Consider the following 22,889-nt stretch of genomic DNA (forward strand, 5'->3'; position numbering starts at 1 on the left):
AGAGCTCATCGGGCACACGGACAGGATCTCCGGGTTCGCGTTCTGCCACTGCCCCGGGCAGAGCAACCTGTGCGCCAGCAGCTCCGACGACGGGAACGTGAAAATCTGGGACCCGGAGGCACTGGCGGCGGGGGCGGGACACGGGCTGGACCAGGGGGGGACAGCGAGAACTCCCGGCGTGGAGACGGGATTTGTGGGTGTCGCACACAGAGCGGGATGGTGTGACTTCAATCGAAGGGGAATTTCAAACGCGGTGAAATTCAAACCGCTGTGCGCTTCAGGGCAGCGCTGTGCTGTAGCCTCAGGGCTGCAGCGGTGTCCCAGCACCTCCCTGAGCGGGTTGCCATCAAAGCCGCAGTAAGCAGGTGTGCTGGCCGTGGTCACTCCTTGCCATGAACCCAGCACACTTTTCAGCCAGTTAGTGTTCCGCACAGGACAGACTAAGAACATCCATTGAAACAGTTACTGCGACTCGGGGCAGCATGTTGGCAAATACATCAACTGTGCTAAAGCCCAAGAGAACTGAAACACTTTAGAACTAACTCGGCTGATGCTGGGCAGTATTTGCAGATTATTTTCTGGGTGTTATTCTGTGTTAGATGGTGGTAAGCCAGCTTTAAATGTGTTCAATTCTTTTTCTTTAGAATGCCATCTCGGCGTTGCACTGGTCACCTCTTGTGAAAGATCTGGTTGTATCCGGTGATGAAAAAGGTGTAATTGTTTGTTACTGGTACAACAGAAGTGACAGCCAGCAGTTCTTCCCAGAGCCTCGGACAATTTTTTGTCTCACTTGTTCTCCTCATCATGAAAACCTGGTGGCGATTGGGTAAATATTCATTATTCTTTGTTTTCTGTTCTTCTGAAAGAACCTTATTGTGAATTTTTGTTACACAATTGTGAGGTTATTTTTAAGAGGTTTTGGTGGCTGTTTTTTTTTGTTTTGGTATATAATAATTTAAAAATAACATTTAGATTTGGCAGAGCTGCAAGATACAGAAATCCATAACAATGTAAGGGTCCAGGTTTAGTTTGCATCTCTGAAGTTTCTTTAAACTGTTATTTTTTAATTAGACTTTGCTGGCATTTGTTGCATTATAGGTTACTTCTTCTGAAGATTTTTAGTTTTTTAGTTTTTCTACGCCTTTGTCAAGCACTGCAGTTTCAGTCCTTTGGACACCCAAGACTGTATTGAACAGAGAGGAACATGAAAGCCCTTTAGACTTGATGATAGAGTTCTCTTGAAGGAGAACAAACAAAAGGAGGGAAGGAATGAAAGTAATCTGTGTTAAAGGGAACAGTTCTCCTTGTATAAAAGCCATGGTTGTTTTTTAAGTCTCTGAAAGGTGTGTTATGAATTAATTGTTGTAATTCTTGAAGCCACACATACTGGTTACACTTTTTGCAAAGGCAGCTGCAGGTATGCCAGTGCTATACTGGCGCTCAGACTGCCTGTTAGTCTGGTAGTCCCGTTGCTGCTTGTGATTTGGCTTCCCTGTCTGTAACACCATGATAGTGATCCTGGTAAAGAGCCCAGAAATCGAGTCAGATATTATTCCACAAGGATCTGAGAATCTTTTCATTAATTTAAATTTCTGTTTTTAGCTACAAGGATGGCATGGTGGTTATAATTGATAGCAGCAGGAAAAGAGAAGTACTTCATCGACTAAGGGGCCATGACGATGAAATACATTGTCTGGCCTGGTGCCCTGTGCCTGGGGAAGAAAGGTTACCTGCTTGGCAAGATGAGCCCCAAGGTATGTAGAAGTGATTAATAGTTTGAAGTGATTTTTAGTTCACGTGAATGTCCTCCTAGAGGATTGAATTCCTTATAGAAAGTCAGTAAGTAGCTAAGCAAAGGCAACTGGTAGGTTCAATAAAGTATGTTCTGATACAAATTAATGTATTTTCAGTTAACTTTTATAAAGCTTTAAATTTTGAAGTACAATAACATGACTTCATTGGTGCTCAGTAGTTCCTTCAGAGGAAAGCGAAGTTCCAAATGGGGAGCTGACACAGGACACGACCACGAAGAAAGGTTGTTACCTGGCTTCGGGAAGCAAAGATCAGACCATACGAATATGGAGCTGTACTAGAGGCAGAAGTAAGTGCGATTAATAATGTGAGACCAGCAGTAACAGTATGGTGGAAGAGTTCTTCTCTAACTGCAGCCTTCATTTGCTAACTTGATAGTTTAAAGCATGGGCAGTGTACTTAAAGCTTCAGATTCACAAGGCTTCTTTTTCTCTCAGAATTTTGGTGTACTAGGTCTAGATGTTCCCTCTTGGTTCCATAGGTGTGATGACTTTGAAGTTGCCACCCACGAAGAGAAGAGGTGGAGCCGTTGATCCTGCTGTTAAGGAGCGCATTTGGCTGACTGTTCACTGGCCACCTGGTCGTTCCACAGAAATTGTATCCAGCTCTTTTGGGTAAGTAGGGCACACAGCAGCCTGGGTACAGTCAGTAACTGCAGATTCATTTATTGATATTTAAGAAAGAACTGGCTAAAAGACGTTGACACCCCCTTCCTTTCCAGTGTAACTGGAGAGAAGACAGGCCAAGAGTTAAAGTGGGAGTTGAGACTTCTAGAAAACTATGATGTGTCCCATAATTTGTCTGATAATCTAACTGAATATTGATTGCTAATGGTACTAGTTGTGTTTGTGTCCATCTGCTGGGAGAAAAATAACATGTCAGTTTTCAGTGTGGTTAACTGTGGATATCATAGGGTGCTTGTGTGTTTCAGGCACATGCAGTGCAGGTGTGTCTAGCTTGTATTACTCTTGCACTTGCAGTATGTATACATGCAATATAGTCTATATATAGCCTGTATTATTCTTTTGAGGTGAACAACGAAGTACACGCTTTAAATTTTGCAGAGGAGAACTGTTACTCTGGGATTTGACCCAATCTGGAAAACGCAAGTGGACGCTTCTAGGATCTTCAGAAGGACAAAATCACTCACGTATTGTGTTCAATCTGTCTTCTGTGCAGCGTCAAGACAAAGAGCTCCTTTTTTCCATTTCAATGGACAGAGACGTAAGAACCATTTAGAAACATGAAAGTAGCAGTACCTATACAGTTTGACTGAGCAAGGCTACCCCTTTTAGGGCCTCTGATTTTCTCTTGAAGTGGGTTTATTGCAGCATTTTGTAACATCATTGCTTAAAATTTGTTCTGAGCACAGGTTGTGTAGATTTTTGTTAGTTTATAAGCTCTAGCTCTTACCATGGTGCAGTGAATGATCATGACATTCCAGACTTGAATGGTAAGCATTTAATAAAGGGTCTTACCATCTCTTTTTTCCTGTACATTTCATTTTAAAAAGGCCTATTTTTCCTTCTTAAAAACATACACTTTGCAAACTAAAGCTGCTTTTTTGTAACTTTTTGCCTTTTACAGGCAGCAGAATTCCTCCTATTTTGAAGTCAAAAGAGGACCATAGTATTAAAATATACTAATTTTGTCTATTCCGTTACAATCTTCCAACTATTACAGCACTGTCTGTGACATATGCAGATCGCATACTATGTCAAGCCTTGAATTTGACCCTTTGTTTTTTTATCTCACTCATGCTTTGTTTTTCCTTGTCATACCAGTCACTCTACATTTAACCATTCCTTGTTCCTTAAATTTTCCTCAGGTGAAGTGCTGGGACCTATCAACTCTCGATTGTAGCTGGACCATGCCCTCGCTTGGGGGATTTGTCTATAGCCTTGCCTTCTCCCCTGCAGACACAGGCTGTCTTGCCATTGGTGTTGGAGACAGCATGATACGGGTGTGGAATACTTTGTCCATGAACAATATTTATGATGTTAAAACCTTCTGGCAAAGCATAAAGTCCAAGGTTACAGCAGTAAGTGTGCTTTTGATTCCCTTTTTTTCCCTCCTTGTCTCTTCTCTTTTCACTCCATTTTCGTCTTTCAAGAGTATTTTTCTCTCTCACTCTGAAGGTGGTTTTTCCCAACTGAAAATATATAAAGCCAAATTGTTATTTTAGTAGTCTATTTGTTTGGTATATAATACACTTTAGAACCTGGCAACAAATTTTTAGACCTTTTTACAGCCCTAGATGCTTGCATTACATCAAGTGAAAATCAGCTGGAGTCCAGCTGGTGGTTACATTACTTTTTCACTTTTATCTTCCTTTGTGATCCTTTTTTGCTTCATCCGTGGTTTCCCTTGCTCTGCTACGAAGTTTGACATGCACAAAGACCAACATGGATGTATTCAGTTTGGGTTTGACCAGCGGTTGGCCAGAGGCTACTGCTTGGTAAAATTGCTGGCAGCAGTAAAGCATGGTAGTTACTCTTGTTCACACCAAAAATTTTCTCATCCTCCTCCAATATTCTCCGTTTCTATTTTGTAATGTAAATATCAAATAGTATTTTAATTATTTTAGTCTCTTCTCCCACAGTAGCTGGTGGGGGGATAGTCCTTGATACTCATAGCGGAGTGATCAAATCAAGTGGCTGTATGAGGGATGGTGCCTGCTCGTCAGTTTCAGTGTTTTCTGTTCCTTTGTTATTTAGAAATAAAGTGCCTGTAGCTTGTCTCATTATGTGTTTCTTTCTGTTTTGCTTGCAGTTATCCTGGCATCCAACTAAGGAAGGCTGCTTGGCTTTTGGAACAGATGATGGAAAAGTTGGCATATTTGACACCTTGTCCAGCAGGTAAGAAAGGAGGTTTCAAATTTGTTACTGTCAGATCCTGCTGGTATGTTACCATGCCTAGGTGGTGCGGTCTTTCCTGAGGTGTATCTTTACTATTAGACAAGAGTGGGATTAAATTAAAACTAGTCAAACAGCTGGATTTTCAGTGCCTTTACATCTCTCCAGTATGTCTGGTAGCTTCTAAGGTAATCTTACTCAAATTGCGTGACCAGAGATCATCAGTGGGAAGACATCAGTCAAGGAAAACTTTAGCCAGAGAGACATCTTCAGAGAATGAAGAGCAACATGCAGGTGCAGGTCATCAGGACAGTTTTGTTATGTTTTTGGTAGCGTCCTACAGGAGAGGTTAAGGCTTGGTTGACCTATTGCTTTGGTATGTTATAGCACATGCTGTCTGTTTTCACCACTCAAAATATGTTGCTTTGATTTTTTTTTTCCCCCTTTGCTGAAATCTGACTGCCCCTGCTTCCTTATCTTCCTGACCAGTGCTAAGAATAAGCCACCTCAGATCTCCAGTACTTACCACAAGAAGACTGTATACACGTTAGCCTGGGGGCCTCCAACTCCTCCTCTGTCTTCTGGTGAGTCTTCCAGCGCCTTGTGCAAAGCAGGTCATCCCTGCAGAGCCCACAGATGCCATGAAGTCGGTGTGCCCTCCCTTCTTAGGAGAAGGAGCCCCATTTGCTTGGTAGCAATCTTTTCTAGCAGCTAAGAATGCATTCTGCTTGAGAAATTGTTAATAGTTTTGCAAGAGAGCAAAACATCTCTTCTAGTTTTTGAATTCTTGTAGCTTCAGGAAATAGGTGGGAGTGGAGTACCACACCTCTGTGCTTACTTCTGGGTATCACAGACCAGTAACTGTCTGCACAGGCGTCTCACAGGAACTGTGTCAGACCAAATATGGGTTCCTTAGCTCCAGAAGTACGTTTCTACCATTTGAACAAAGCAGAACAGCTCCATTAGCTCTTCTCACACAACCTGAATTTTTGTAAGGACCAAACTTTAAAGGGAATTTTAATGGTTGCAGTGAGTGTGCTGTGGTGAGATCTATTGGTAGAAATGAGAGGTCCTTTCAGAGGATTGTATTGTGAGAATTTCTTGCTGCTAGATCACAGGCAATTGAAGCATGTGTATAGACTTTTAAAATAATGATTTATAGTGGGAGTGATTACTTCTTCTAAGACCGATGAAGAACATAGTACATTTAGCTTTTTTTATCTGTTGGATAGGAGAAGAAGGTGAACAGCCCTCTGTAACTTTATATAGTTGTGCTGGAGAAGGTATTGTTTTTCAACACAATCCCTGGAAGCTTAATGGAGAGGCAAATGACATCAACAAAGTCATCCGAGACACTAATTCAATCAAAGTGAGTATGATTTGGGTTTTTCTAATGGATTTGTGGTAACCATGTCATAGTTCCTAGAGCCTTGTAGTTTTAGGTTTCAGATTTTTTGCCTTCATGATGAATCTGTAACAAATTTGAAACCCGCAGTCTCCACAGATGAACTTCAGAGACCCTTATTGGCTCAACCTATTTCAACAGTTTATGCATTTGCCTCTGAAAAAGCATCCTTTTTTCACCCAATGTCAACATGGCACATCTGTTCCTGGTATCACTTACGCTAATTTTCTGCTGTGTCATTTACTTAACCAGGAAAGTTAAATTGAAGTATGGAGTCTGGTTTTCAAAGCTGTGTGTGGCTGCTTAAAGTAATTTGTTCATACAGAGCTTTCCAGTTTCAAAGCACTTGAAGTAATATCCTGAATAATGTCATAGGTTAGATCACATGGTGGGCCTGCATGAGTTCACCACCTCAGCTTCTCTAGTTCTCTTGTTTCAAACGTTAACCTTTTATTTTTTAAATAAATGTTGCAGTAAAGGCAGTCATGATTTTGCAGCAGTCTGTTTCCATTTACACTGCAGCTAATGCAGAGTAGTTGATGACTGACCACAATGCCTTATTAAGTACAGTCAGTTATTTCTTAGTTGAAAATACAAAATAAGTGAAGGTGGGTTAGATGTTTAGTTGCTTTAAGTCAGTATGAGTCAACTGAAGTCAATCAAACTATACTGAAGCTGGGTTTTAGCTTCCTTGAGTAGAAGACTCACTGAGGTTAAAGAGAGTATGGCACAGGCAATAAACCAATCATTTTTAGGCATCTAAATTGTAAGCTGTGAACTAGAAAGAATAGAGATAATTGCAAGTAAAATTTTGATTTAGTTTGAAAGATGATAGAATTTGCTTCCCAATGTCTGGGGCTTTCCAAGGAGCATAAGGAGATCGAGCATCAAGGTCCTATTGGAGTCCAGACAAACTTCTTTTAGACATTTCACTGGACTGATAAAAAAGATCTTTGGTTCTTGCATCAGTTCATTCAGTCCTTAATTGCTCAAGCTTATGTCACTGTTACAAAATGCAGTGGATCTTTTTGTGACTTTCGTTTTGCAGACTGATTGCAACTCTATGCAGTTGCTGCTCTTACTCTGTTGAATGTATGCAAGAGAGATTTAAGAGTTTTTGGCAATAGTTGTGTCTCCTTTCAACAGCACAAACTGCCTGCACGTACCGAGATCAGCTGGAAACCAGATGGCAAACTCTTGGCCCTTGGCAATGAAGATGGGTATGTTTCACTTGTACGTTAAGGCTGTGTTTGTGCTGATGCTGACTAGAATCAGTGTAGTGAAGCAAAAGTACTTTTAGTTGCCCTGATTTGTCCTTTTCTTTTACTGCCAATGTATTTGAACTGTGATAATACAGCATTCCTTGCTGTTATTTGTTGAGCCACTCTTGGCATGGAGGATCCACATCGTTGTGTTAAATTATTTTTCAAGGATCCACTCATGGTTAAAACACACTTCTGATGATGTACTGAACAAGGGCTTGAGTTGAATCCAGAAAAAAAAACTTTTACTTACTCTGTTTCATGTTCTGTCATTCTTCTCATGCAGGATAATCAAAAAAAAAAATCCATTTTCATTTCTTACATTGTTGTTCTTGCATTTCAGCTCAATTGAAATATTTCAGGCACCAAACTTGAAGTTACTCTGCACTATCCAGCAACACCATAAACTGATTAATGCCATTCGTTGGCATCATGAGCATGGGAGCCAGCCAGAGCTGAGTTATTTGATAGCTTCAGGCTCAGTCAATGCCACTATTTATGTACATAATCTGAAGAGCGAGATTGTATTGCAATTCTTGGCATCTTGTTTTGGTTTACTCCTGATTTGTCTTGCTGCCAATTCTTGATCCTTTCCTTTTTTCTTTCAGAGAGTACTTCAGAAAGTCCTTTGACAATAACAGAGCCTTTTCGAACTCTGGCTGGGCACACAGCTAAAATCACAAGCCTTTCTTGGAGCCCCCACCATGAGGGAAGATTGGTGTCTGCTTGCTATGATGGCACAGCACAGGTATTGCTCCTCAGACACTCATTTCTTTTAGTTTCAAATCATCCATTCTACAGTGTTTTAGAACCAAGCTGCCTAAACAGCAAAGCTTATTTTGTGAGATAAACTGGTAAAGAATTGCAGATTTACCCTTGGTAACCATCTCCTGCTTCTGGATACTGATATGCAAGTCTCTGTATGTTTTTGCGACTTGCAAATTGATTTTTAAGTCCAGTCAGTATTGTTTTTGTATTGGCACTTTTGGATCCTTAAAAAAGAAAGATGTTATGCAAATGCATCAATGCAAACAAAGGAAGCTCTGAATTTTCTCCATGGTTGGTATTTGAAATACCTGTGCAAATGCCTTAAAAGACAAGTTCCTACAAGTGCAAATCACTGAAGAGAAAATGCAGTGTATTGGGGGAAGATGAGACTTTCTGAGTAATTGGATTTCTTTCTTCGTTATAAGGTATGGGATGTTATGAAGGAAGAGCCACTCTGCAACTACCGAGGGCACCAGGGCCGGCTACTGAGTGTCCAGTGGTCACCAGTGGATTCAGATTCTATTTATACAGGAGCAGATGACTTTTCTGTTCACAAATGGCACATCTCAAAGCAGGAGCATACACGGCCTCCTCAGGGTAAGTATATTCAAACAGAAGGTCCTATCCTGAAGACGGTGTTGGAGCTGGGAAGTTGGCATGTTGAAATGGTATGATAAGTTTTTATGCTGAATTCAAATCTGCCTGCTAATCTGCCTGCTACCTCTTCAGGAATAAACTGTCTCTAGGTTTAAATGGAGATGTATCCTTATTTGGAAACTAAATGTTGATGTTGAGACACAGACAGCTAATACACCAGAAGTTTTTACAGATAGTATTGGGGTAACTTTTGCAACTTTTTACAGGCAAAAAGAGTATAGAATTAGAGAAAAAAAGAAGTATGCAACCAAAAGTGAAAACCAAGAAGAAGAAAAAGCCTATGGAAGCCAAGCAGGACTCAAGTGATGCCATGAATGGAGATGAGAGTGTGAAGGAAGTGTTGCTAGAGGAAAATGGAGTGTCGGACCAAGAAGGAGAACAAGAAGCTCAGGAGGCAGAATTACATGATAAAGTCTCCGTGACTGGTAATAATCAAATCGTCTTAGTTCAATGGTTCCCAGACTGTTCAGCCCTCAGAGCATCACCAAGTTTAATATTTTCATGCAGATTTCCTCATAATACAGTTTTATTGAAATAGTCCACTGGAAGGAATTACAGTTCTGAAGTGCCTGTCATCATTTCAAGCAAAGCTTCGTTTCTGTATGTTTTGAAATTAGTGTAATAGAATGTGAATATGTCAAGTATTCTGATATGGGCTTTTCCATGTGTTGTTTTTCCTTTTTTTATCACTTACCTCTGCAGTGTCCAAGGATACATCTTCATCTACGTATGATTCCTCTTCATTCAGCTTGCCAAAGCCTTTTGTGACCCAGAAAGCCACTCCTGTGAAAAAGGATCCACCTAAAGAGAAACCAAGTTAGTATGTTTGAGGGACTTGTTAACAGTCCTGCATCAAGGCAGAGTTCCTCATTCTAGGCTTTTAAGTTGCTGCTTCTTTTGTGTGCCCTGCTAGTCAGGTCAATTCAGTAGTTCAATGTGGGCTTAGATATTGCCTTTTCGTTGCTAGTTTCATTCTAGGCAAGATGGGCAGACAAATATGCAAAGTGATCAGTATTCAGAAATCAGAGTTGTCACAATAGAGATGCACGTGGCACTTGAGCATCTGGTTTTTGATTTCCTCGGTGAAGAAGAGGGGGGTTTGGAATATGCTGGAGAGTTCCTCTGTAGGAGACTCTTGTAACTGTGCAACAGCAACTGAAATATGCCTGATTTTTCAGCTCCTGATGCCGCTCTGAAGAAGAGGAAGCCTCGTTCTATTCTACCCTTCACCACATTCTTGGATCACAGATCAAAAGATGAATTGCATCAGGACTGCTTGATGCTGGCTACATGTCTGAAAACCAAAGGTATCATTCTGAAACTAAAATACTCTGAGGGTAGATGCTTTAAAGTGTTTTGAAACGTGTCCAAGAACTTGACTTTGACCACTAGGCATTATTTTTTTAAATCCTTACCTTTATCAAAGTGTGTGACTAGTTGTGGTCTCTCATCTAACTTCTTCTGCAGTGCATCAGCACCCTGTAGCCACTCTAGACAGGTTTTGAGTAGGATCCCATGTTGTGGAGATAGGGTAGAATTGTCTGCATATGTGCAAAGTGGTTTTCACCTTCAAAAGTATCATCTGGGCAGGAGAAAATAAGCCATGAAGGAGATGTTTGTATTCTCACTGTATTGTTCCTTAGAACATGCAAAGGAACATGCTATGTTTGATGTAGAATAAATGTTCTGCACAAACATGGTCCTTCTAATCAAACTTAGATCTAAGTGTTGATGTGCTAATGTGAGAACTTGTTACATCTGCTATACAGGAAAGAAACTAGAAGACACGGGTATTTGCCAACAGTTGAGTGTAATGATGTGGTACAGTGACTTGGCAGGTCCCAGTTCCCAGTGCTCTACCAAGTCTTAATAATTCATTCTCTTCATCTGGTTTAGATAATAATGAAGATGTGTCCCCTGACCTCCAGGATCGCATCCACTTGGGGCTGTTCGCAGACAGAGCTTCTCTGCACAAGATGATTGATGTGGAAGGTAAGTGGAATAATGAATCTACTTTGACAGTAGGTCCATTGTAACTGTTACACTCAAGGAGAAAACAAATTGGGAAAAATGCTTGAATTTTCCTTTCCATTAATTAATGTGTAGGATTAAGAACGCAGGTCTGTGCGAAAAGAAGAAAAGACATATTTTTCCAAAATAGTTTTTACATCTGTCAGATGTAAACCTGCAATACCCTAAGCTTGAATAATCTCACTTTTGCCAAGGTACCTTACTGTGGCAAATAATGCTATTGCACTCATGCTGATAGGAGATGTGTTTGCTTCCCACAGGAAAACATCACTTGGAGAACGGGCATCCAGAGCTCTTTCAGCAGCTCATGTTGTGGAAAGGAGATATGAAGGGTGTCCTCCAGGCAGCTGCTGAGAGGGGAGAGCTGACAGACCAGCTGGTAGCAATGTCACCCATGGGTATGTTTGTTCTTGTAACATGCAAGCAGATGGAATTGGCTGCCATGGGTAGCCTCATTCTGATCGTTCTGGGTTGGAAGGTCAGGATTGTTCCAGACTGGAAGGAGGTGACTTCTTTAACTGCCTGATAACAAAAAATCAAGCATAAAACACACCCTATTTATGACAAAGACATGGATGTTTCCACAAGCACCCTTAGGTTAGGATAGCAGGAAATGGAGTGGTTTCCTTTGGGACTTCTTGAAGGAGCAGGCCCATACTTCCAGGCAAAAAGTTGGTTCTTTGTAATACATAGCAGTCCTTCCAGCTTGCTGTTGGTTTAAATATGCTTTTAATTTGTTTTACTGATAGTGAAGTCCTACAGTCGTGTTCAAGCCCTGTTTCATTGCCTCAGTGACTTGCATTAAGATGGTTAAGAAACAAGAAACTAATCTGGGGCAGAGAAGAAGTACATGTTAAAGAAACCAGTGATGATGTCATCCCACATTAATTCTTCCAGTTTTAAAACTTTGCCTTCTCTTGTATTGCCTTCTCTTTTGCAGCTGGATATCAGGCCTGGGTTTGGACAGTAGAAGCCTTTGCGAAGCAGCTGTGTTTTCAGGAGCAATATGTGAAGGCTGCCTCCCATCTCCTGTCCATCCATAAAGTGTATGAGGCTGTCGAGCTCCTGAAAGTGAACCATTTTTACAGGTTGCTGTATACTTATGTTTAGGATTTGCGCTTGTTTTCTAGTAGAGTAGATTTGTGATTTCGGTTCATTTTTTGTACACAGTCAATTAACTTTTATATCTGTTTTCTCTTACGTGCATTAGGGAAGCAATTGTAATTGCTAAGGCCAGGTTGCGTCCAGAAGATCCAATTCTGAAGGATCTCTACACCAGCTGGGCAGCTCTGTTAGAGAAGGATGGTCATTATTCCATGGCTGCCAAATGGTGAGTGTTACTGGGAAGAAGACAGAATTGGTTCCATGCCTAAAACAAAGAAGGTTCTTGTTTTTTAACAGCTGAAATCTGTTAACTGGTCTGGTCATTATTTGTCTGAGGTGCTTTTTGAGCCTGATCTCGCTAGACTTCCTCTAGTGTAGGTGGGAAAAGAAGCTCCAGAGGGCAGTTCAGAAGGTCCAGATGCCATTCTACAGTAGAGCTGTCTCTTTCCATAGACGTTACTGGAGGTCTTTGAAAACTAGTCTAGCAAGACTAAGGTTAGGATGTATATGAAAAGACTGTGTGATGTTTCCAACCTTTCCACTGGAAATGTGCAGTGCAACAGTTCATCTTGAGTTTCTTGGGGCCTTAGGTAATATCCTAATCACTGGGTTATCCTCCTCCAACTAGAGTGTTTCTAATTTGTGACTACCAAAATTGCTAATAATGCTTGAAATATTTTGGCTGGAATAGTGAGTGTACTTTGTTGATTTCAGTTCTGGCTTTTTTGGAGGTGTTCACGCTTCTGAAAGGATTCAGATGAAATCCAGAGAAATGCAGGAGGGATAAACTACTGCGTATCACCTTGGTCTCTTGAATCTGTTTGTTTCTGTTTCTCATCCAAACTGTGCATGATATGCACGCCACCAGAGTTTTCAGTCCAGATTTTTAGGCTGTGTGACTTCCCCTTTGTAGCTTTGCCACAGGTGCCATATGTTTATAGTAGCCTTTAGTAAGGCAAAGCGACGAGAGCTCTGAGAACCTGTGGAAAATACAAGTTTATCTTCATTTGTATGTTTGTGCTATTGGGTTGAAATGCAACTTAAAAACTGCATCTTAGTGCTAATGAAGTTGATTTGCTTTTATCTCTTTTCAGTTATTTGGGGGCTTCCTCACCCTATGATGCAGTGAAGGTGTTGGCAAAAAAGGGGGACGTGACGTCCCTTAAAACTGCTGCTGAGCTTGCGCTGGTATCTGGAGAGAAGGAGTTGGCGGCAACTTTGTCTTTGAGATGTGCCCAAGACCTGCTGTTATCGAGGAACTGGGTGGGAGCTCAGGAAGTCCTTCAGCAACATAAAACTTTATTGGTGAGTCTGGCTGTTTCCTTTCTACTTCCTTTATCATTGTCTCTCTCCACATCAACTTGGCACCACTTCCCATGTGTTAATAGTCCACAGGTAGTCCTTTGAGCTGGTTTTGCCGCAAAAGATTTTTCTAGAAGTTTATTGCAATGACCCAATGAAAAAGATGTGCCTTTGCAGAGGCAAAGGGCCCATGGTGGAGAGGCACATAGGCTCTGTGCTTGTTAGTTATCTGAGAGGGAGTTGAGAGAAGTGGTATTTTTTAAGTATGTAATATTGATCATAAGAAGAAAGAAGTGAAGGAAAGTATTTGCTGTTTACATTAAAGGAACAAATGAGCTAACTCTAAGTCCATCTGCTGGAACCTTAATCCAGAAATTAGTTTTCATGGGGACTGAGAAGCAGAAAGTTAGCTTAGCTTGTTCTGAGGTTTCCTTCTGACCTTAGAGTCTCTGAGTCTATTAGCATTGTTCTTTGGTAGCTGCAGTTTTGAAACAGTCCATCACCAACAAGCTGCTGTAGCCATGATATTCTGAAATTTGTCCCCCTGCTGTGGTCATTTTTTCAGGGACTGTTTTTCTTTTAGCAGCGGCTCAGTGCTCTTTTGTTTTTCTTGTTAAAGGGACAAAGACTTGTTTTCTGCCTTAATGAACTGCTTTGCAAGTGCCTTAGTGAAAGAAATCCCAGTGACCGAAAGAGCCCCGTGCCTCCCTGTTATCACAGCTGGAACCTGAACAGAGAGGCCTCATTTTTTGACATGGTGATAGAAGTGTGGCAGAATATGTTGGGTCTGGACACCACCGAACAAGCCACGTGTGCATGGGAGCAGCTGCGCAGTATTGAGCATCCTCCTTCTACCAGCAACACACACCCAAAGCAGGTAAATGGACTTAGATCTGTGTACACATTAAGCCTTACTATGGCATACGCAGTGAAACAGTCTCTTTGTGGTGGTGTGCCCACCATTCCCAGGGGACTGATGTTTGCACCTGGCTGCAGGATGAGGCCATAGTCTGGGAGAAGTAGATGACAGGCAGCTGGGATGGCTTCCATAGCCACCAGTTTGTTTCCACATTTGTTTCTGCACAGGGTAAGAAGTGACATATGGTGACAGAGATGAGCACCGAGATCACCGAGATGCGTTGGCTGGGTGGGAGTGACTGGCGTAGCTGAGTAGTCTCAGCAGCGATTCAGGGGTTCGTGTCGAACTGCTAGCAGGGCTGCTTGTTGTTAAAATATCCTGGAGTTCAGAAGGTCTGTTCATAGACTGGTGCTCCTGCAGCTTTTCTCTGGCCGCAGTGAGTCACTGACATTTGGTGTACTCCCACTTCTCATCTGCTTAGTTGGACACATGCAAGCACAGCTGCTGATTTTACAATTGTAGGTAATGTAGAAGTGCTCTATTTCCTGCATGAAGGAGACTATGGAAATTGCATTGTTGTTAAAATTGCTTTTGGTTAAATCACGTGCTTATGGGCTCTTCTACAATAGTCATAAGCTGTGAGTAATTCATACTTTGCAGTAAAACTATTAATCATGCTCTTTGGTGCTTCCTGTAGGTGCTTTTCCATATCTGCCATGACCTGACCCTTGCAGCCCTGAGCTATCAGACTGCTACCTGGGATGAGGCAGTGAAAAGTATTCTTGGAGCTGTGACCCGCAGTTTTGATGCTGGTAATTTCATTCTGATGCAAGAGATTTGCAGTATCATCCTTCCTGAAGGTACGTCTCTTGTGCATCTCCTGGCACTGACAGATAAGGTGATCTTCCTTGTAAGCACATTGAAAAGCTGTTTTCATCCCATAGTCATAAATCACTCCAACTCGCCCTTCCCTTCATTCTCTGCAGAGTGCGCAGTGCATTTATTTTGTGGCTCTTGATCATGTGAATATCCTGATGTGCAGCTTAGGAATTCTGCTGTAGGTGATGGGAACATAGAGTCTCATGCTAGCTAGAACAGGGTATTGTGTTTAAAAGGATACCAGAGATGTCTGCGTTTGTTTTTTTGCTTCCTGCACCACTCTGCCAGCATCTGGTTTGGGTTTCCAGGACAGCCATTCATTTACCAGATCTGATCTTTTTCTTTGGAAAGCTCTATAATCTATTTGTAATCCTTTTTTTCAGGCTGTGATAACTTGAGACACAAACTGGACAGCACAAATTCTCAGGGCATGGATGCTTGCAGAAGTTTAGAGGCCTTTGTGGCTTACGGACTGCTGTATGACCTGTGGTGGAATCCCCCCAAAGACTCACTTGTCTTGCAGAAGACTGGTTTGGATCTTGTGCAGTGTCCCAGTGAGCAGACAGGTCTTGAGAAGAGTTCCATTTCAGGTCATTCCTCCCCTGAAGAAACTCCCGATCAAACTGCCCTTGAAATTGATGAAAACCTCTGCAGTACATCTGAAGTTCACAGGTGTGAGACCGAAAGTGACTCAAGAAGGAGCTCAGTCAGTTCGGTAGACAGACAGTCAAAACTGAATGGCTGCAAAGTGCTTCTTTCAGAAGAGATCGCTGCTTTACAGAACACCCAGAGGGATATAGCTGAGGTCCAGCAGATTTTAGCAGATATGATCCGCCAGCATCAGCAGCAGAGGAACAATCTCCAGGAAAGCACCCAGGAAGGCAACCTGCAGCAGAGTTCAGAGACTGAATCGGACAAACCATGCTCTGACAGTAGCCAGATGAACGGGTAAGCTTCAGAACATGAATGAATGGATTGAAAACTGTTGCTTTTTGTGTGTTGGTGTAGCAAATTTGTTGTTTAGCTGAGATTGCCTCTAATCTCAAGCTCGTCAACCAAGGAAACTTCAACATACAGCTCAAAAGTCTTGCATTTCCGTGAACCACTATGTGCATAAACTTAATATGGCTGAATAACTTTCTGATACACAGAGTATGTTGTTACAGTGAATAAACAGGGCAGCTTGAAAAGAGGAGGATAATGAAAAGGACAAGCATGGTCTAAGAGGTCTGTCTCTTTGTTGAACAATTACTTGGGACATTGGAAAGACTGAGCTAGAGTGTATAACGCTTGTCCAACTGTCTCCTGTGCTCCCTCCCTCCATTTACGCAAAACAGTTACTCATGACACCTGCTCTTCTCTTGACAGTAAAGATGAAGTAAAGGAACCAGTTACACTCCCTGAGCTAACAAAGCAGCTTCTAAAAGCAAAGCAGAAACTAGCAGAATTTCCAGACAATTTAAAGGTAAGTCTTCAGAAAAGGCACTGTGGCTCTGAAAAAAGACAAGTCTTCTCGTAAGGGCAGCCTCATCATAGAATCCCTTCCATACAGAAAGTAAGGAACAGTGACTTTCTTTGTGATCTTAAGGCAATTTTGAGAGAGAATTGACACGTGGTAGCAGGCTGCTATTTTTGTTTCAAGCATAACCTTCTCCATGCAGTGAGAAAGTGCAGGTGAATCTCCTGCATGGGAGAACGCAATGGTGGGATATTCTGTATTAATTTCTCCTGTGCATTTTAGAAGTAATCTCTTGCTACTTACAATTATGTATGCAAAACCAGTTTCAATAAACAGTGAAATCAAGTATTTAAGGTATAAAATGGCCGTTATAGATTGGGAACTGTAGAAACTGCACATCACGTGTTTGAAAACAATGTTTCCTACGCTGTCTTACCCTCTCTGTTCTCTAATCTATAATATAACAAAAGTTAATCATGGTGATTGTGCTAACTCATGACTATCTGTCTTTTCTAAAGATACTATAAAGCAGTGTCTTTAGAGAGCTGGCTGACTGAATATGTTGTTGAACAATAATTCAAAGAGTAGACATCACCTTATGTTCCCTTTTTTTTTTTCAGGTCTTCCCGTTCCCTGACGTGCTGGAGTGCTGCCTTGTACTCCTTCACATGGGATCCCAGTGCCCTCCTGAACTACATGAACAGGCACTGGATCTCCTCAGGAAACACGGGAGCACTAAAATTTACAAAAAGTCCGGCAGGAGATTCTTGACATTTTGAGACCAAACCATCGCTCTTGAGCTGCCTCCAGCCACACCACCAAGGCTATTCTTTCTTCAAGTGAAAGCTTATTTTGATGGCCATGGTTATTGAAGGCTACTGTTTTGGATAAAACTACAAAAAATCAGGTTTATATACAGAATCACTTGTGAGCATCAATTGCTACTACTAAAGGAGATTATGTTAGAAAATTGAAAAGCAGTAGGCTGTGGCCTTTAATATCAGTCTTTCATCAGAGGAGGAAGAGTAGCTGCCCTCAGGAAAAACAATGGTTTCTGTAAGCAAACTGACCCTTAAGCCAGTCTTGTATTTAAAAGCATTGTGAGTTGATTTTCCTTCCTTTAAATAAAGTCTTCTACCACCAGGAATCAGCATTTAATTTGATGGAGAGAAATCAGTATCAATCGAGGGTAAATGCATTAAAAATAAGCCTTTTTTTTTTTTTGTTAAAGGTACTACGTCAGTCAAACGTAGTAGATAGCACACACTTGTTTTATGACTTAGCTTTGCGTGGTGAAGCCACCTGTACAACATAAAAGGGAGGGCAAAATCTTTTATGTTTGATTCCAGCACGATCAACGAGAGATAAGGGACTTCTCCAGGTCAAGAAAAGTGACAGTCCCTGCTTTCAGCAACATCCATAGCTGAACAAACTGCTTTTTGCTACAGTGATTGTAAATGTGAGATACTATCAAATTCTCTAGAAGATCTGCTCTTTTCAAAGTGCCAAAACCAATCCTAGACTCTAGAGTCTTAAACATGCTGCATTTTGACCAGTCTTACAGCTTACCTAAAGGCTTTGCCTGTCTTCATAGAAAAACTAATTCTTCTTAATAAAAGAACGAGGCTGCAAAAGTCTTAGTGAACACAGCATCTGTCTTAGTAATTTCTAGAATCAAGTTTTTAAATGCAGCAGAAAAGTTCATGGTAGGATATGGGGGATGATGAATTTAGAAAGTTGGTAAGTATAATAATTAAGAAAAAATGTAGCAGGGATGGATTTTTTAGATCAAGACCTGTTCCAGATTCTTCCAGCCAAAATGCAGACTTGATACTGATAGATTTCCTGCTCCAAGCTGAGTAAAGCATCAGAACAACCTGAAGAGCAGTAGATGAAAGGCAGAGGTTATATCAAAATAAGATCCTTCCCTAGGTGTATTAACCTAGTAAACTGTTGTCACTAATAGAACTTACTAAATTCTGCGCAAAGTACTTGAAAACCAGGAGGGGGAGCTAGTGCTTAACCAAACAGCCCTTCTGTACTTCAGAACCACTGGAGTTCAGATGAAGCAGGAAAACTTCACACAGGACAGATGAACAGAACAGATTTGTCAGTTTAAAGGTCTATGCTGCACTGAAAGAATACTCCACAATAGTGCTAGCTGTGCTGAAAGATGAGCAGAAACAAGTCCACCAAAGAAATCTTAAGTTCAGTTTTCATCAGCTACTGTACAATATGCTCAAAAGCAGATCTTAATAAGAACTACCCTAGTAGCACATCATAAACAGTAAAAGAAGAAAGAAAACTTGAACCTTTCCCTTTGAGCATGTATTGCTCAAATTCAAATTCCAAAACCTGAACTTTGGGAATTTTAGTGCTTGATGGAAAATCCAAAACAAGGCCTGGTTTAAAAAAATTTATTTTACAAAAATTAAAAACAAGTAGTATTTACAAGCATTTTAAATACCAGCTCTAAACCTCAACTCCTAATAATGGCTTGTTTAAAATGCAAGACATTAAGTTTGCCATGCCCAGAAGGGTTGGTTTTTTGTTTTGTTTTGTTTTTTAAGAAATTTAATTACAGAGCTGTTGAATAAAAAATATTATAGAATAGCTCATTTTTTAAAAAGTCAGAATCCCAAATTGTTCTTCCATCCTCTAGCTACTTTTCAGATGTTTATAATGAAGAGAAATGGAGCTGTTTTATCTTGTTAAGCATATAGTAAAATTAGGGATAGGAGAAGGGGAGGGAGAAGAGGAACAAATATTTAACCATCAGCTGAACTACTTGTGTTGCAATGAGAATAAAATTTGTAGGTTAAGCTGAAGAATGAGTGAAGTCAGAGTATTGGTCCAATCCCCTATCAAAAGGTCCTTGAGCAAAGGTGAACTTTTAGGCTCTCTTTATCTATTTCCAGAACAGTTTATTAATACCCGTAAGAACTAAGCTGAGGTTCAGTGTGGGTCAAACCTGTACCATACAGAATTAGAAACTATGGAGAGCTGATCAAATCAGCTCCAGTAATATCCATTCCCACTGCTGTTAAAGCAAATCTCTGAATATTTTTAGCTGCAAGGATAATGTTTAATGTCATCTCTTCCCAAACCTCTGCAGTGATCAAAGGGAGCAATTTCCACAGACTACACCAAGATAAAATAAGCAAATCATGAGGTGAAGCAGTCACCCTCACAACATGCAGAAGTTTTAAAATAAGCTTTATAAAGCACAGTTTGCAAATTTGTGTGCACGTCTGTGTCCATCTTCACTGGATTTCCAAACTCCTAGCTCTACTGAATATTCTACCGTTAAAGTCTTCCTTGCAGGTTCTGTACAGTATAAAGAGGAAAAAAACAGAGGTATACACAGTAGGTTCTGTCTTTTGCCCTTGGTATTAAAAAGATGGCAAACCACAAATGCTGGCATTAGGAATTCAGTCAACTCTTCTTTTGGGTTTCAAAGGAAGATGCAGCTCTTCAGCAAAACTGCAGGCCTTCTGCAGGCTGTATACTGAAGATACCTTTTGTTTGAGACACTATTAGGGAAAAGGGTTGAGGATAGCAGCTGCCAATATGGTAGCCATGTTCTGCTGAGGGTTACCGCGTATCATGGCTGCATGTTGTTGATAATAGCCAAAATGCTCATTTTCTCCTGGGCCGAGTCCACATCTTCATTTTGTTTCTGCGCAACTCCGGTGCCAAGGCCATACAGCCGCCCACAATACTTTGCGTCATCAATTGTATCCTCAAAAAACAACTGCAGATTAAAAAAAAAGAAAAAGGAAGAAATAGTTATTGTTTAGTTGTTCCTCTAAATCAGAAAGCCCCTGTTAATTAAACAGCTCATTTTAAGTCAACCACCTAAGATTCAGAATAGGAATTAAAATAAACACATGAAAGAGGAGTAAACAGAAGTCTGTGCCAGTATTAACAATTCCTACTATTGACAGTTTGAAGTGTGATGGCCACAAGGCTCAAAAAAACCAAAAAACAAAAAACACATTGCACATGTTGACATTTATGGGTAGGAACTGGAGAAAGAAGAACCATAAAGAACACTGCAGTACCTCTTTCATTCTGAAGAATGCCATTCCCGTGAGAAGAGAGTCCGATCCTGCCTGGTGTTGTCGTCCAATTCGCTGCAAATCCAGCTGATCTGCCACTTCTTGAAGGCCACCCTGCAATGAGAACAGAACACACTTGATTTTGGAAGATCCATCTCTTACCAAAATAACCACACTTCTCCAAAAAGTGGGGGCAAACACTGGCTATGATAAATCGATGCAGATTCCAGCAGTACACACACCAGCTGTGAGCAAAACTGGTAAATACTCCTCAAGATGCATAAACACTCTTCTTAAATTTAGGTCCCTTGCTTTCCTACTGCAAATACTTGAGATAACTGTGGGTACATTTGTAAGTTACAAACACTGGACCTGTCCCTCCCTCTCCTCAAACAAAGCTATCATTTAATAGATAAATTACTTTCAACTCTGAGTGTCTACCAGTTTATCAAGTCACGTAATAGTACATTTCAGAAGAAATACTCCACCTTGCATGGGGAAGATAAGCATGCTGAATTATAATTAGCCTCTGAAATTGCTGATAATACAAACCACAAGATTACAGGAAATGTCCCCTGTATAATATACATATTGATAAGTCTAAAACTGGGGTGACAGTATCTATTAGATAACAAACTTAGTCACAGGTGCTTATGTGTGACCATTGGCTTTTATACACGTGCCAGTTTTAAGACTTGATAGATGCAGCAGTTCTGTCACTTGGCTCACTATACATTTATAGTGTTGATGCCCATGCATTGCTTGCTTGCTGGGGAAATAAAAGTACCTTGAGGTTTTTGCAGCTCTTCATTAAGTACTTTACATCATAGATAGATGGGAAGAAAAGGTTCAAGATATGGAAAAATTCATGTTCCTCTTCTGGTAGCCTGGAATCTGTCAACAACTTCACCATGTAGCCAAAGTCATAACCACTGAAAACAAAAACAGAGAAAGCAGATAAGCAGGCAACACCTAGACACAGTCCGTACCAATATCTCATTTTTCACAAGAGTTTTACATGCTGTAGCTTTCAAACCTTAACATTTTCTGACATTCATAAAACCCTGGATCAGAGCCAGAATTCATCCTGATCTTCTATGTCAAATGCTCTCTGGGTGCCCCTGCTAACCTCTTGCGGAACAGCTAAGCCATTGGGAAGAATATACTTTTCTTCCCAACACGGCAAGTTTCTGTAGCTATGGGCAACACAGAAAAGCAGGAAACTCTGTAAGGATCTGTTGCCACCACCTCCTCCTCCCTCAAGTCCTTTCACTTGCGATGACATCAAGGACTAGAGGCTTTGTAATAAGTTGTATGAAATGCTACAAGAAAGACATCTTAACTACAGAGATCTCTTTCTCTACATAAACACAAGATGGAAGTTGAGAACACCACCAACGTAAGGAAGAAGAAACAAAAACCTTACTTTACAATGCACACAAATTACTAAGTGTAGAAATCACATTTCACCTTGTTAATAACTTCTTCCATCGAGGAAGACTGCACCAGCGAAAGAATTTGCAAGCAACGTATACATAAAACTCAGACCACAGTAAGTGCTAGTACCAAATAAAGTGCCAAGTGTCCTTACTTCTTAAAACTTCACCTTTCTATCTTTAAGCTTATTTTATACAGAGCTGCTAATTCTCCTTAAAATCTGCGTTGGTCTCCATGGACAAAAGCAGTAGTACTTCAAGCAAAAAGAGATTTCTCACTTGATAGCATCAGTGAACATCTTGGACCTACCTGTGGAAGGACAGCCATTTCACACTGTCACTAAGGACAACCCCAGATGTCATAAGCAACTCAGCAAAATGCAGGGTATCGATCCCTTCTTCTTCGTGCTTCTGGAACTGCAGCCCAGAGCTAGCAAGGAGGTCGATGGAATCCTGAGAGTACATGTCCTCCCTGAAGGAGAAAAGCAGCTTTGTACTCAAGGTACTAACAAGTCAGGCTCATTTTAGAAAAATTCCCCCAACACTGTATTTCAAAACCTGGAGTGACCAGTGGGCTATCTCTGGGTTCCACATTTATGTCTCTGGAAAATTCAAATTTGATCAGTTTTAATACCACTACTGCAGCCTCCTACATCCATAACCAGCTATTCTGCGACCATAACTAGTTAATAATTCTGTTGCTAGTGCTAATTCCAAAGATTCCACCTCCATAGAACTGAATGAAGTTTTGAAAAACGTCATTTCTGCAAGGCGAACAGAAGCACTGCAGACAAGAGCACGGAGAAAAGGAGAGTTCTCACAAATAAGAAAACATGCAACTCTAAAGCACCAAGCATCCTTCCTGTCTACGCTTCACAGCACATACCACCTTATCATCCTGTTCCATCTCTGGGAGTAAACAAAGCTGTGTAATACTTGACTAAGGAAGGAGGACAGAGATGAGTGATAATACGCTTCGTGGAGAACAGAGCAGGAACC

General features: G+C 41.0%; 2 protein-coding genes across 2 annotated transcripts; one reads left to right on the plus strand and one right to left on the minus strand.

The window, feature by feature from the left end:
- Window positions 1–4: 4 nt before the first annotated feature.
- Window positions 5–17,172, plus strand: GEMIN5 (gem (nuclear organelle) associated protein 5; the record flags this gene model as incomplete). The annotated part of the gene is made up of 27 exons (XM_010079136.1): window positions 5–178; window positions 645–826; window positions 1,603–1,754; window positions 1,973–2,101; window positions 2,294–2,426; window positions 2,877–3,036; window positions 3,641–3,853; window positions 4,585–4,670; window positions 5,157–5,251; window positions 5,900–6,036; window positions 7,219–7,292; window positions 7,678–7,863; window positions 7,947–8,082; window positions 8,528–8,699; window positions 8,966–9,184; window positions 9,462–9,575; window positions 9,938–10,066; window positions 10,656–10,751; window positions 11,051–11,188; window positions 11,731–11,878; window positions 12,001–12,120; window positions 12,989–13,199; window positions 13,816–14,073; window positions 14,753–14,915; window positions 15,318–15,882; window positions 16,303–16,399; window positions 17,014–17,172. Coding segments are annotated over 27 exons (4,446 nt in total), but the record flags the coding sequence as incomplete, so codon positions are not given.
- A 1,786-nt stretch (window positions 17,173–18,958) lies between these two features.
- On the minus strand, window positions 18,959–22,366 carry CNOT8 (CCR4-NOT transcription complex, subunit 8). The gene is made up of 4 exons (XM_010079135.1): window positions 22,201–22,366; window positions 21,242–21,386; window positions 20,458–20,568; window positions 18,959–20,147 (listed from the first exon to the last, which is right to left on the minus strand). The coding sequence occupies exons 1-4, from the start codon at window positions 22,353–22,355 to the stop codon at window positions 19,998–20,000; spliced, it is 561 nt and encodes a 186-aa protein (XP_010077437.1). The 5' UTR covers window positions 22,356–22,366; the 3' UTR covers window positions 18,959–19,997.
- Window positions 22,367–22,889: the final 523 nt, after the last annotated feature.

Source organism: Pterocles gutturalis, unplaced genomic scaffold (genome assembly GCF_000699245.1).
Source record: "Pterocles gutturalis isolate BGI_N339 unplaced genomic scaffold, ASM69924v1 scaffold37143, whole genome shotgun sequence".
In the NCBI taxonomy this organism is placed as follows: domain Eukaryota; kingdom Metazoa; phylum Chordata; class Aves; order Pterocliformes; family Pteroclidae; genus Pterocles; species Pterocles gutturalis.

Coding starts and splice junctions, on each gene's coding strand:
- CNOT8 (XM_010079135.1), bottom strand. CDS start 22,355: ATGTACTCTCAGGATTCCATCGACCTCCTTGCTAGCTCTGGGCTGCAG. Junction 21,387..22,200: donor AAATGGCTGTCCTTCCACAG/GTAGGTCCAAGA, acceptor TTTTGTTTTCAG/TGGTTATGACTTTGGCTACA. Junction 20,148..20,457: donor CATTCTTCAGAATGAAAGAG/GTACTGCAGTGT, acceptor TTTAATCTGCAG/TTGTTTTTTGAGGATACAAT.